At 45.0% G+C, this 14,606-nt stretch overlaps 3 protein-coding genes across 3 annotated transcripts; 2 read left to right on the forward strand and 1 right to left on the reverse strand.

Annotated features, from left to right (window-relative positions):
* Positions 1 to 1,019: 1,019 nt before the first annotated feature.
* BDV27DRAFT_96046 (stress-regulated transcription factor RPN4) lies at positions 1,020 to 3,934 on the forward strand. The gene is made up of 3 exons (XM_032078056.1): positions 1,020 to 1,149; positions 1,295 to 2,474; positions 2,541 to 3,934. Exons 2-3 carry the CDS (start codon positions 1,586 to 1,588, stop codon positions 3,749 to 3,751), a joined length of 2,100 nt encoding a protein of 699 aa, XP_031929166.1. The 5' UTR covers positions 1,020 to 1,149; positions 1,295 to 1,585; the 3' UTR covers positions 3,752 to 3,934.
* Positions 3,935 to 4,135: 201 nt separating this feature from the next.
* Positions 4,136 to 4,513, forward strand: BDV27DRAFT_125841 (uncharacterized protein). The gene has a single exon (XM_032066427.1). The coding sequence runs from the start codon at positions 4,167 to 4,169 to the stop codon at positions 4,320 to 4,322; it is 156 nt and encodes a 51-aa protein (XP_031929167.1). The 5' UTR covers positions 4,136 to 4,166; the 3' UTR covers positions 4,323 to 4,513.
* Positions 4,514 to 10,159: 5,646 nt separating this feature from the next.
* On the reverse strand, positions 10,160 to 11,960 carry BDV27DRAFT_156271 (uncharacterized protein; the record flags this gene model as incomplete). The annotated part of the gene is made up of 4 exons (XM_032072294.1): positions 10,160 to 11,049; positions 11,098 to 11,481; positions 11,537 to 11,836; positions 11,885 to 11,960. 4 exons carry the CDS (start codon positions 11,958 to 11,960, stop codon positions 10,160 to 10,162), a joined length of 1,650 nt encoding a protein of 549 aa, XP_031929168.1.
* Positions 11,961 to 14,606: the final 2,646 nt, after the last annotated feature.

The raw sequence follows: 14,606 nt of genomic DNA on the forward strand, positions 1-14,606 counted from the left end.
CTCTAATGCTGAAGACCGTGTGGATGGGGACCCGCCAATCATTGAAGCTATTATTGAATATTTTTATGTTAGGTATCGTGGATGATTCATGATGACTTAGGAGTTTAGCAACGGTCTATACTATGTTAATCTAGTATTTGTAATAATAATAGAACCTACTAGATATGAGTAATTATTTTTATTTTTATTTTTTATTTTTAATAAAGAATAAATCAATAAGCAGTTTCTAGCCGAAACGGATTTAATTGCATATACTCCGGACACGGAGGTAAAAGTGAGTTGTGGCTGATGTCGACGAAAAGAATGATGCATAAAACTATGTATGGAGCAAGGGAGGGAAAATAGAAAAAAAAAAAAATTAAAAGCAAAAAAGGGAAGGGGAAAAAAAAAGGCTGCATTACTATTGATACAGGGATTGTGGCTTGTACCCTGAACAATGGGGATCTTGTCGTGATATTTCCCGTTACGTTTCGTAGGGTTGATTGACAGTGAGTTGGTCGGAGCCGGGGGGGGGGGTTTTGGACGACCGAATAAGCGAGCGACATTTGCTTTTGCTTTTTTTTGTTAAGCCAGTGAATTTATTTTTCCACAGCCGAGGGAACTTCGACCCCAGATGGATAATGCAGATCTAAGGCTCTAAGGCCCTTTTTTTGAGTTTTTTTATTTTATTTTATTTTTCTTTTTGACACTAAAATAAAATAAATGGGTAAATATTACTGGATCGCGGAAGTCCGGTGTAAGTACGGAGTACGGAAAAGAGTTCTAAAAATCGAGGCGGTAATCTTACGATACTAGTTCGTTGACCGGGTTGAGTCATGATCGCCCGGGGGGGATGCAGTTGTGGGTGGGTAAGTTATGGTAATGCTCGTTCGGTCATAGCCGGTACTACTAATGGGTCATGGACTTAGCGTCAGTTTCCCTCTGCAGGTCAAACGTCATTAGTAGTATCATCATAAAAGAGGCGCATCCCCCAAACCGAATTGACCTCTTTCCCTTCTACTCATTATCAACAAATCAACTTATTATTCTCCTTGCAACTTGTCACAGTTTATTGATCGATTGATCTTATCAAGCTCTAATCTTTCATATTCCTCAATTGTATTTTTCTCTCACCTCCACCCACTACTTGCACATTCGTTGTTCCTTATAGTAGGTTGACCCGTACCAAAATACCGTGACGTCTTGTCTCCATCTTTGACTTTTCCCAACTTACGACAACTTTCCCACTCAACCTTGGATCCACTCAAACCTTCGTCTTCTGGTAACAGATTTAACTAACCAGCAATCTCTAAAGTCTACGTCCTCTCCTTCCCAAGGATTCCTAAGCGACTTGAGTCTACTACCGTCTTGTCCCACCTCATTGGACTACGACCTGCCGGACGCTTCCAGACCCTTCGACCCACTCGTTATCGCAGTTGTTCGGGGATAAAGATATTCGGATCTTGGGCCGTTTGAAACTTTTCTTTGGGAGGCTTGGTGCCATACCTAGTACTTAAACTCTGGAACCTCCCCCAGTGGCGAATTCCCTGAACTTCTTCATCCACTCCGGCGTCATACCCTTGACGTCCATTTGTTGAAAGAGAACATGTCCATGCACCCTTCGATACGCAATAAGGGTTTTATCAGTGAATCAACCTCTACCCCCTTCATCAATTACCAAGACCCCGTTTTCATCCAGGACGAGTTCCTTCCCGACTTGTCACAGGAGGCCGCATTACAGTTCTACAACCAGCAACTACCCAGGCTCCAATCACCTTTCCAGTACCACTCGGGTCTTGAATTTTACTCTCCGCCGTCTTCCGCACCATCGTCACCGACTTCCTCTCCGGCCTCTTCCACCTCCCACCTGCCTGCGACAGCAACGGTTGCCGCGGAATACCCCAACTCCTTCGAGGCTCCTTCGATGACACCCGTTTCCTCCTACAACTCCTCATTCAACATTCAGCATACCGCGACGCCACCGTCCTCACAGCCATACTTGTCACAATATCCCCAATACCTTTTTGAAAACTCCCCAATGTTGGCGCAACAGCCTGTCGCAAACACCCACGGTTGGGAAAACAATCTGCAGCTGCTGAGCTCGGCTCGCATGCAGCACAAGGCATCACCGAGTACTTCATCGACTCGATCTGCACCTGCAGGAAGCTCATATCAGAGATCTAACGCTTCTACGCTGTCAAAACCCCTGCCCACTCCCGTCCAGACACCTATTCAGAACTCGTTTCTCACCGCGCCCTATCAGCAGAACTACGACACTTCTGTGCATGATGGTAGCCAAGCTGAAACGGAGATGGTGAGACGGGCTGTGATGGAACAGCAGCAGAAGCAGCAGCAACAAAGTCACCATCAGCATCAGCATCAGCCCAGTGATTACTCACTGGCACCTTCGGTATCTAGTGTGAGCCACAACTCACCCGTTACTCCCCAGATAAAACCGGAGGAACTCGATGAGGCCTCGAAGGCGATGGTCAATGGTGAGAAACGATATCCTGATATAGATCGATGGATGGATGATTACTTACATCTCGATGCCTTTGCAGACTACAATAACCACAACGCAAACAACCTTCCGATCGGTATTCCCAAAATCAACCGAACCATGTCGGACATCTACCAAGATGAGCTCTACAATCCAGCTCTCATGCCGACTCCCCAAGTCTCCAAACAGACCACAAACCAGCAGAATCTTTTGAACCCGTTCAGAAACGTCTTTGCTGATCGGCTGCAAGCCGCCAATCAGGGCCACATGACTGCACGGTCTCATTCTCCTGTTGTTACCATGAACCGGGATCGGTCTCCTTTCCGACAGAACTCGCCCCTGGCTGCTGAGTACAACAATGGGTTCCAGCAGCCGCAGATGGCGACCAGTGTGCCTATGACTCAGAATGTAGGCCAAAGCCAAGGAGAAGGAGAACCGAAGACCATGTCTCCTAAGGATGCTCTACTAGACTTCAACGAGGGGGATGATACCGGGATTCCTTTGTTCCCAACAAGTCAACCTGACTTCAACCTTGGTGAAGCACTCGGCCTACGACGTGCAAGCTCATCATCATTCCCGCAGTCGCAGAACTTTACTTCCATGGAGTCATTCCCCACGCAATATACTACACCGAATGGACTTTCCCAGCAGTACACCTTTGCGCAGCAGCAGCAAGACCAGCAGCAACAACAGCAGCAGCAGCAGAACAACCTCCTTCACCAAACCCCCGAATTCCCCGCATCCCTTCCCCACTTCGAGTCTACGAACAGTGACGTGGGGGTCAACAACGGCGTGGCTTCTCCGCCGGCACAGCCCACAATGGCGATGCGCCCGGTGAAAGAAGAGATCACCCGCCCTGAGCGCACTTCTGCGGACAGTGGTACTTACACTTGCACTTACCACGGCTGTACGCTTCGGTTTGAAACGCCTACGAAGCTGCAGAAGCACAAGCGCGAGGCCCACCGCCAGACTACGCCTGGCGGCCACTTGGTTGGGCGTGATACTTCCGCACGCAATTCTCAGGCCGGTCCCCACAAATGTGAGCGGATCAACCCATCTACGGGAAAGCCATGCAACTCTGTTTTCTCCCGACCTTACGATCTTACCCGGCACGAGGACACGATCCACAACGCACGCAAGCAGAAGGTCCGGTGTCATCTGTGCACGGAAGAAAAGACCTTTTCGCGTAATGATGCGCTGACCCGGCACATGCGAGTGGTGCACCCTGAGGTCGATTGGCCCGGCAAGCAAAGAAGGAGAGGCAGGGAGTAAGCCTGAATGGGGTTATGGTGTGAGGCGGGCATACCTCCCATTCGACTTCTACATCAAACATGGCTACAAATGCCCAATTGGAACACGACAAATGGGAAGATCCATTTTGGGGAGGTCCCTCTCAGAAGCTCCTTTGGGTTCCACCGTTTCCATGCCCCCAATTGAGTCAAGATGACGCCGGAAAGCCTCTGACGTCATGGTTATACCTGAAAGGGAAAGGACTCGCTACCAGGGCCGGATCGTCGGTTTGACTTCCTTTTTGGGAGTACTGGCCTTGTGGCCTTGCAGCCTGGTGCAGCACTCATGACATCATCTTCGATATCATTCCCGAATGACGTCACTGCTCAACGGGTCTAATTCTGTCGATGTTATCGGTCACTTTCGTTTTTTTTTTTTTTTTTTTTTTCGCGATTAGATGGTCTCTTGTGATGACGCATGCGGAATTCTTTTTCTTTTCGTTTCTACTTCCTACGGTACCATACAGGTGTGGTGTTTCGAATTCAGACAGCCGACTCAGTATTTATCATTTTTTAATTGCGGTTTTTGCGATTTGAGCATATGTGGGTCTTAGATTTTTCTTTTGTTTGAACTGGTTTTTACCACTGGTGGTTAAAATGGTCGCATCCAAAAAGAAGCAACATGGTTATTGGGGATTTGTTTCAAACTGATATTACACTTATCATATTTATTCTGCGGTTGGTTTTACAAAGTTCTCGAGCAAGCCGTGTCACGAAGCCTTTTTTTTTTTTTTTTTTCTTTTTTGTTACGATGTACAATATTCATTTCTTCATCCTGTACGATCACTATGATATGACGTCTGCATGTTTTTGATTTGCATTGGGCTGGCATGGGTGTGTTGGGACGGTGTACAGATTGTGCATTGGATTGGTGTGTACAGTATGACCAACATGTATAGATAGTCACTTAATGAACCGCGAGGTCACGAAAATCCTGATCCACCAGAGCCATACCTATTAGTAAAAAGTCCACATATGTTTCCTAGTAATCAAGCAATCATAAGCTCTGGAGTCTTTTGACAGCTCCGCCCTGTCAAAGCTCAAGCTTAGCTTCCCCTCACCTCGCTTAGCAAGTCAAGTCATCATCACCAGTACCGTCCACCATAGGCATCAAGTCTTGTCCCTAGGATACGAGCACGACTACGTATACTTTCTCTGGCGAGAACCAAATGAAAAATCAAACAAGATGGAAATGAAGACCAGCCGCGTCCTTCCCACTGGACATCTCGTTTCATCAATAGGATCCAAGCAACGGAATCGTCAACATCATCACCCTGTCAATCGTGTCGATCTTCCCCGCCCAAGTCCCCACTGCAATTACACTGCGATCTTACCGTTGTCTGCGATGATTCGTCAATGGATCTCGAGTCCTTACGAACATGATCCATTGATGCATGTAACTCCTTTATACTCATTAGTAGGGTCCATCAGTAATACAGATGTCATTATTTATCCATAGACACCCCAGAAATACTCCTAATAATGGTATGTATGGAATGAAAATTGACAGTTAAATTTCAGAAATTAAATTCAAATTAAAAGATATACGTACATGAATTAGAAACTTCTTAGCCACGATTCTATGCGTAACGCAATGTGGTATGCGAGGGGGGGGGGAGGTTTGGGTTCAAGTTGGGAACCGCGCAATATTGACGGGAAGGAGTGGGGGTTGAAGTGAAATTGAATTGGATTGTTCTTTTGAGACATTAGTTGTTGTAAGTTATTCATGTATGTATCCTAGTACTATCATACATACTGTCGGGTCTGCAAGTATGTACACAGGATGGTTTTTGTGGCGCAGTTACTACATGACTAGTTGTCGATAATTAAATTTATTCATTTGTATGTATCTATTTAATTCTAATTCACTGTACAATGCTGTAGATCTGAAACTGAACTTAGATTTGAAGCATTTTTTTTTTTTTTTTTTTTACAAATTTCCTCTCTGAAATTGGACAAAATAAAACAAGACCAGAGAAGCAGAAGGCATGCGTGTGATCTCAGATCTCCTTCAGTTTGAGGTAACTCCGATATCATAATTCAGTCATAAGCCTTGTTTGAAGGTACAACTTGAATCATGGGCAAGTAGTTGGGAGTTACATACATACATACATACCGACGATGGGGAAAAAAAGGCGGGGGGGGGTTTCCGTATGTACACTGTACAGTAATGTAAGATTTGATTTCCTGCGGCGTTGATCATGACGACATTCCGCAGGGGGTGTCTCGGGTAGAGATCCACTGGGTTGGATTATTTGGGAGAATGTGGCTGAGATGGCATTCCTGGCTTTTATTTTGAACTCTTTTTTTGTTTATTAATGTATGTCCTGTACTTAGTATTTATGTGAATTAGAATATGGTGAATTGTTCTATGTATTTCCTTGTGACTAATGAATGTATACCTAACTAGTTAGTGACGAAGTACTGTAAGGTACTGACTGTCCTGTAGTGTAAAGAGTCACAGGATCTCTCTGGTGGGTAAGGTACCCACCCAATCATCTCACATTGAGTTCTATCTAAGAGCGACTATTTGTATTGGCTCCGTTCATGAAAGGTTTTGGGAGATCATTTGCAGACAACGCTGAAACGCCCTGTTGGTCGTTGTGGCTTGGCTATTTTGTTAGGAGTCGGTTTCGAAGGTCCCCGTGGGATCTATAGTAACTTAGTTGTGGATCTATTAGTTATCGCAGATGATGATCTGCAGTCAACTTTGAATTACTAATACGGAGTAAAGAGGTAGTCTTGTGGGGGTCTGTTGGCTTTGGATTTGAACTGTGTTGCTGCTCTCATAGATGATCGCTAATATACTATAGCTTTGTGGTTATTATACACAATATGAAGAATTCTTCTGGAAGAGTACCTTCTACTCAAAGATATTATTCGCTCTTGATACCTTTCTGTCGTGGAAGATTCTGCGCTGTAAGTATTGTCAGGTGTGCCTGGGGAAGTGTTCGCACATATCACCATTGCTCTCACTTGGTATCTTTTCCAATGAAATGAGCAAATGCCCTGATAAGTGATTACGCATGAGCATAATGCAAATACTTTGACTTTCATCCACTGCTTTTTAAAGAGCCTCTTGCTATCTTACCTCACTCTAATCCTCAACCATGAGCAACACAAAAATATCTACCCAGCATTGCTTGACATCTATCAGCCCTTCATTCTGTATACCCCGGCATCATGTCATCCTCCTCCTCCATAACTCTGACTGCGCTTTTAGAAACCTCTGACTCCTACGTAACTGATCCAAATGGCTGACCTGCTACTAAATTGCTGAGTTTGCAGTACCTGATGAGCTGCTCCCCGGTTCTTTCAAAAGTTTTCGCGGGAAGTGGCTGCACTCGTGCTGATGGATCATATCACATACTTGGTGGTGGGAAGACTAGAAGGACATATATCTGTAGAACAACGCTGATTGATACCAGTACCGAGATGGCCAAATCAAGCTTGACACACTCTCCGATACTGGTCTAATCCTCGATGAAACTTATGAAGTCCCTTCAACGTTCAGGCCTCCTCGGTGCATGCTGCCGATGTTTTGCCACTTCCTCAAGTTTTCTGCTCATCACTCCAGTGGAAATTATTGTGTGTGTGACACCAATACCCCATCTATGCAGATTGCTAGCTGATGATTACTACTCCCTTACTGCTTTGGAAGCACTTTAATCAAGCCGTCCATTAATTACTCATGAATCATGATTATATACCGGAGCTGTGGAAGGGTGTATAGCAGTCTATTGGATATGCAATATGAGAATAATCATCCGTTAAGACTATGCTCATTATATCTTATACTTAAGTCGAACACACTTCGCGATATCTTCCTTTTAATAAGTCTTATGCCGACAACAGCGTATTATGTAGGTATTAATTGGAACTACACTCTCTAGCCTAGATTAGGGAGTGTCTTTGTACCTGTTGAGAACACTCTATATTCGTATTTCCTCTTTGATCTGCTAAACGGGCTGATAAGTCTGTTATTGTACCATAAAATCTTCTGCAGCGGCTTTCTGCGTAGCATTTGAGCCTTTTTAGTCTCTCCTCTGGTTTCCTGATGGGATATCTGCGAGGTAAAGGGGAAAAACAAACCCATTGGTACGTAATTATTGAGAGATCGAGTATAGTGATAGTATAGCAAAAAGAAAGGAAGAGAGACTACCTTTCGGATTGATTTATATAGTCTACTGTTCCAGTCTAACCAATTCAAGATGTATTAACTCCCACATTCTACCTCCGCCTTGAGTAATTATGCCTAGAGTTGATATTGGGTCGGGCTGGTCGCTTGTCAGAGCGAGTGATAGCACCGTTAACGAGTAACCCCTTTTCTATAAACTACGCTAGTAGTTTCAGAGCCAAGGGCACCGCGCAGTACGCCACTATCGACGAAAAACGCATTTGACGGTGCGGGAGTCAGCTGGAATACCTTTTAGCATGTGTCCGAATTAATCCTGTGATGTAGCATACCATGCCGGTATGAGCTAGGAGGGCGAGGAGAAGGGTGTTACTAGATATTTCGTTAGCATTTGGTGGTTCTGTCTGCGTTTGATCTGGATTCTGATATATGTGTGGGTTGGACGAGTCGTGTTTAGAACTGCCTTTCGCTTGGGAACTATCGTCGGCTTTAGAATTGTTTTTGGATTTGAAACTATCTTATACGTTAGTGGTCTGCTATTTCAGTGGTACTGTAGAGTAGGCTATCTAGGTGTAGACTTACGGTTCCATTTTTGATTTGGGTTCGAGTTGATAAAGAGGAGGAATAAATGCTACCTGCTATAGTGGAGGCTCCGACTAAAGGAATTTTATCTAATATAAGCTAAAATCAGCTGGAGTCAGAAGGTTCGATCACAATAGAACTGCCAATAGAGCGAATGCAGTGGTAGAAGCGCGTGATGGAGATGGTAGTGAGAGCTGGGCTACTTCCTCGCGTCGAAGGGGTAAAGCCATATTATATTTCTATGAGTTTGAATCATTCTAGGGGTGTGGCCTAGTTTTTATTCATATCCATAGTTTTTGCCATGGTAGTGCATCTATACTTGGGAAAGTAGGAAAGCTTGAAACTCCGGTTAGGAGTATGTGCGCTCCTGGCGGCCACTCTCCTGTCAGTAGTGACTGACGAAAAATACATCCTTGAATCCAAGTTTCCTCATAATGCTCTTTCATGGTCGACTCGAAGTTGTTGAGCAAGTTGATCATACCTCGCACGCGGAATGGAAGCATCTGGTGAGATTCTTATGACGCCTTTATTACCAGTACAAAATTTCTTTGGATAGGTATGGATCTTTGTGATATAGTGGTAAGAAACAGCTCATACAAAGTATACCTGTCAATATATTGCAAGCATACCACCGGCACATTCGACAGCTCAACAGCCGACTAGAACCCTGACAAGCATCAAGGTTAAATCAATACACCCAGCACAACTCGCCTGGGGAGTTAATAAAGCAATGATGCAAACATAGCCATGGATGAGAGGTTCTACCTCTGCACAGTCATCCGTCATAACATATTCGTGCTTGAGGCTGGGAGTCGACGCAATAATAGATACTCACCAACTATGACACACAACAGAAACCATTTCAGTAACCAGCAGGCTCTACAATTCCGTAGACAAGCTTCCTAGAGTTGTGGCTTGCCGGGCCTCGTCATCTTCAACCTGCGTCAGGTGTTGTTCAAAACTACCCCCATGACCATACCGGCTGGTTGTGTTGGTGGAGAACACTGATGACGAATCAATTTTAGCCAAAAATTTACAGCACGGCATAGATGCTTCGAGCTGTCATTCTGCATGCTTTCAAGGTCATCGTAAGCCTGCAGATCTTCGGCCCTGATTAGTGGTCGGGAGACAACTTCCCTTCTCGCCTTGAACGGCCCGAAGGAGCACGTCTTGACCAGGGTCTCGAATGCCTTTGCATTAGAGCATTGGTAGATGCAAGACTACTCCGAATCTGGTCATCTCCGGTTTCACTAGATTGTTGGATTCTCCGAAGTTTCTCCTGGCTTATGGAGTGCAATTGCACTGCCGGGCTGTGTTGAGAAGAAGCAAAAAAGAGACTCCGGTGTCACCGATTGCAATCATGAGGTTTTATAGGCGTAATAAGACGTGCTCTTAATCATAGCTCTGCGTGTGTCTAGAACATGAACGGCTTTCGTAGGCAACTGCAGTGGTACATGGTATACATTAGTAGAAACACGTCTCGATAATTTGCCGAGGTCTATGATGGGAAGAAAGCGTCTGCATTATCAGATTGCTCTACTGCCTTTAGAGGTCAAGTATTCTGTTTCGTACTGCATTTGTACTGAAAAAGAGCCTAGAGAAAGAAGAGCAGACGCACCTTGCCCAATACTTAAGACGTGAGAGGCTTTTATTATTTACACGGGTGCTGGTAGCTCATGATCCTGGGAAAGGCCACATCGCTCTTGCTTCGTCAGGGGATTTTTCTCCAGCCATTTGCTCTATGTACAAAGATAAAAGCTCCCTGTTTTGCCTCCGCTTCTCTTCAATATTAAGTTGTGGGGCGATCCAGCCTTCAGCATCGGTATCCAGGCATTCCTGGGCGAGGTGTTGGACCTCGTGCCAGGCTTGATATTTAGCAAATTGATGTTCGTGTGTGGCAATCTCTTCAGCACTGAATGAATAAGGATATTGACCAGTGAAGCCCAAACTGGACCAATTCCAGAAAATCTCTATCAAACATTCTCGCAGTGGAATGGCACCAACTTCAGAGACTTCTCCACAGTGGATGAAAAAATCCCGAAAAACACGGGGTATATTCATGGCGTTATGTGCAACTCTGTTTTCAAGGCATGTCGCAACTTCGTATGCTTTTGCTAGCTTGGACTGGGACCATTCCTGTAACGCAGTAGTTTTATATTCTTCGTCCAGTTCCCTGAAGTCATCAGGCAGTTCAGGTTGCACAAATCCTTTGATATAATTTTGCGGAGGCTTTAGAAATACTGGCCATTGGGCTTGAAGAAAGAGCGGAAGGATCGATAAAGATTGAAAATCAATTAGGGATACTATCCTTGAGCTCTCGTCAGGTGAAACAAAAATATTCCCCATATGAAGGTCACTGTGCCATAATGTAGGCTGAGCAGACTGGGATAACACTGGGTGTGAGTCCAGCATCTGCATAAGATCCATTGCGTACTTTAAAAGCTGGGTTTGTTCTTGAATGCTTCCTCGACTAAATATTGGTTGCTTATTATTCGGGTGTGTGCTTGAGATCTGATATAGCTCTCGCATTGCAATTGATATCCCGAAATCTGATAGGGTATTCCCTGTACGATCATTAGCCTGAGCACATGGCAGAGTCCGGGGGTACTTACAAGGCCCTTGATCAAGATCCCCACTTTGAGTGGAAAAGTCCGCAGTGGAATCGGTACTAAACGAGCGATCACAAGAGGGACCAATACGGAACAGGTTGAATGGATCTATGCTTCCGCTGAGTTCTTGACACTGCAAATGATTCACATCTGCTTGACGATACAGTCCACCATATGCAGGAAAGCGAATAGCCGCAAGCTGAGCCTCGAGCTTCGTTAGGTTCTTTATAAGCTTCAGTTTATCAATTTCTGCCATCTTTCCCCATTGCTCAACCAATGGAACCCCTGCAGCCTTCTCCATTATAATATATTCAGCACCCACAGGGTTTGAATCGTCTGAAGACCAGGAAAAGACCCGCGGGGCAGGAATACTCGTATACTTCCTCACTGATATAACGTACGTATGTGAATAAGTGGGGTAACTAGGAGCAGGAATACATACCATATTCCAAAACGCCTACCTCACATGCTGTTGTAAGGGAGGTTGGTCCAGCGATGCGACAGGGAAGCTTCGCAATGACTTCCTTTCCGTTTTCCTTTTTCATTAAAAGAGCTTTGCTGAAACCCCCTTCGAGCTTCTCGGTAGTTACAATACGAGATGAGTCCCCATCGACCAAAGCAGCAATGTCACAAAGAGCATCTAAGTCGAACTTCAGGTAGCGCCGATCAAGCTGGTGTTGTTCGTCGACAAGGAAATGACCATTAGTATATGCAAAGAGCTCCTCGCGACCGATTGGCTTGCCTGATTCAGTTAATGGGTGCCCGCTGTTATGGTCCTTGTTATGCTTACCACGGCAAAGTAGGGATATCCGAGCTATTTGCGGCGTACGCTGTATCAGTTTGAGGCCTCTAAGGAAGAAAACCATGATAGATAGTAGAATACTGAATAGTCGTGTCGCTTCCTTGTGTAAAGAAACATCAAATAGGTATTAAACCCATACTCACGTGTCCGGCCCGATATGTTATCCCGAGCCAAAAATGGGTTCATGCTACAAGGCAATGTTAACCTCCGACATTGCCTCAATAATACTCTGTCTATACCTTGGCTCTTTTTCCTTGTTTTTGTTTGCTTGGTCCTCAATATTGGCCCTGATTTATCTGTCCTGGTAAACCCCTCAGAATGACCAAGACCTCGCCCTTGTTTGAGATGGGCTGAAGAGATCCTACCATCATTCTGGGGCAAAGAGACACCCAAAAATGGGTTAAAAAAAAATGGAGAACAAAAAAAGCAAAAGAAAGGAATAATCACTTTGATCTGGGCAGAAATACGGAACCAAGGCTGATCCTCTCATGTTGACCAAATTTGGCTGTCTCACCGTATAAATGGACGACTTGGCGACAGTTAGATTGAACAAATTCGAGGTAGGCAAATACTTCTAAGTCCTTGGCACTTGGTACATAACTATTCGCATCATATTTCTTATACTAAAGATAATAAGCTGGCTGTCTGGGATATACCTAAGCGCTAGTCTACCAGAGTAGCGAACGATAGCCCCAAAGGCCACGTTTTCTATTGCCAGCACCACACGCGCAACTGTTCCCTTTTTTGCTCTCACCGAGTCGATCGACAAGATGTCCCGCATCCTTCACATTGCTATAGTGACCAACTACGGATACAGTTCTCCACCCTGCTCCAAATACGTGGGGAAGGCTTCCTTTCTCACGTATGTACATTCATTTTGACCGCTCGATGTGCTTCAATGCCTCGAGCCAAGAATGGCAAGGACTATCGTTCCAGCTCATTCCACTAGTAATCACACAGCGATTGGCCGACAGCGAACATGACTATACTAAGCGTTATAAAGCGATTATCGATCAGCTAGTCATGCACGCGTTCGAAATTAGCTAGTAACCGGTACCCTTTCCGCCGTCTACAGGGATGATTAACCGGAAGCTACCGGGTTGGATGTGAAGTTCTACTTCCACCGCTCTATTGGCCTGATGTTTCGAGATAAAATCGAAGCAGAAGAATGAAAAATGGCACAACAGATCATTATTGGGCTTGAAGCATAAAACTGGAAGAAGAATGGGAAAGAAGGACACTACGTCCACCGTTCTTCGTTTGCCAATTAGATTCTGAAGATCTCAGTTTCAGGTTCTCTTTAACCTTATTTTTATTCCTCATGTTCCCATACATGCTACCCACTAGGAGAAACTAATCTGAATCCACCTCCGTTTGAGTTACACCGGACCGGTATGGCTTGGCTCCTTTGAGAAGTCTACGTCTCGCCGACCCGCCGGAGTTTGTGGCTTAGTCCTGTTAGTGATATCTACCTCGGCTTTTTGCTACGTTTAGCACATCGTTCAAGACTAATCGATTTTCACCCAAAACTTGTCTCAAAATGGTAAATGGAAAGTGAGACAGGAGCGTATGAGCTTCTTCCTTGACTATGAACTTTGGCTAACCTCTGTTGGAGGAGCACTTAGGTATTACTTTCCTTGTCCACACAAGGAACGTGAACTTCTGAATCCCCCACACTGACTGGCATCCGGCCGAGGTCGGTAAGATTTGGAACAGTTTGAAGTTATCGATGAAGCTGAGTACTTCTGATGGATAGGCAGTTACAGTCGTCGGCTCCGGACCCGCCCAGGAGTCATGCCGATAACGTCGATCAGCAACAAGAACTTTTCCCCTCCTAAACCCTTAGCTTCTCTACTATGTATATCCCGAGATTCGCTGGCTGCCTACAGTAAAAGGATCTAGTGTAGGTACTCCAATCAAAACTACCTAATCACGATACATGCATAAAGGTGCGTAGACCCTGCGAATCACGTGGATAACCCTAACCACATACTTTCGCAATATGTACCAATCCAGATAGGCCATCAAAACTGGGGAAAGTGGACACCGTCAGCCCATTTTTATTTTTTTTATGTTTAATTTTTTTTTATTCTGCTCGTTTCTCCGAAGATAATCCCAGATATGGTACGAAAGGCCATAAATAGGGGAGACAGATGGCGGATTGGTTGAAGCTGATCTTTTCCCAGTTAGGGAAGACAGTTCTGCTTGGTACTCTAGACGCTGTCATTGCTTACGAGAGTATGGAAGACACAGAGGACCCTCTGTAATTTATTTTTAACGCTCTTTACCTCTTTTCTTATCGGTACCATTCGCCAAGTTCGCATCACAAGGCATCCGCCATTCGATCTAACGTACGCGTGGACTTCCGCGCACGCTAGATTGATTGTGATTGCATACCTTTCCTGCCTAGACCACGGGTATGGTGCAATATCCGAGCAAAATTATAGGGTATATCCAGCAATAAAGCTATAATCCTTGTTATCGTCGTTATCGTCCCTTGCGCCACCTTTCCCATACGCATTTACTTGTTCTTCTTGGCCGAAACCATCGCGCATCTTTTTGAAACGGTCTCTTGTAGATGCCGAGAACTAGCAGCATCTGGTGATTGCTCGGGACGGACGGTAGGGATGGCACTATGCAAACTCAACAACGTTAAGCATACCGTTGATCGACGTGGCCGGACCGTTGCTAGAAACCATCTTGTTCTTCA

This window comes from Aspergillus caelatus (assembly GCF_009193585.1).
Source record: "Aspergillus caelatus strain CBS 763.97 unplaced genomic scaffold BDV27scaffold_57, whole genome shotgun sequence".
Taxonomy (NCBI): domain Eukaryota; kingdom Fungi; phylum Ascomycota; class Eurotiomycetes; order Eurotiales; family Aspergillaceae; genus Aspergillus; species Aspergillus caelatus.

Coding starts and splice junctions, on each gene's coding strand:
- BDV27DRAFT_125841 (XM_032066427.1), top strand. CDS start 4,167: ATGGTCTCTTGTGATGACGCATGCGGAATTCTTTTTCTTTTCGTTTCT.
- BDV27DRAFT_96046 (XM_032078056.1), top strand. CDS start 1,586: ATGTCCATGCACCCTTCGATACGCAATAAGGGTTTTATCAGTGAATCA. Junction 2,475..2,540: donor CTCGAAGGCGATGGTCAATG/GTGAGAAACGAT, acceptor ATGCCTTTGCAG/ACTACAATAACCACAACGCA.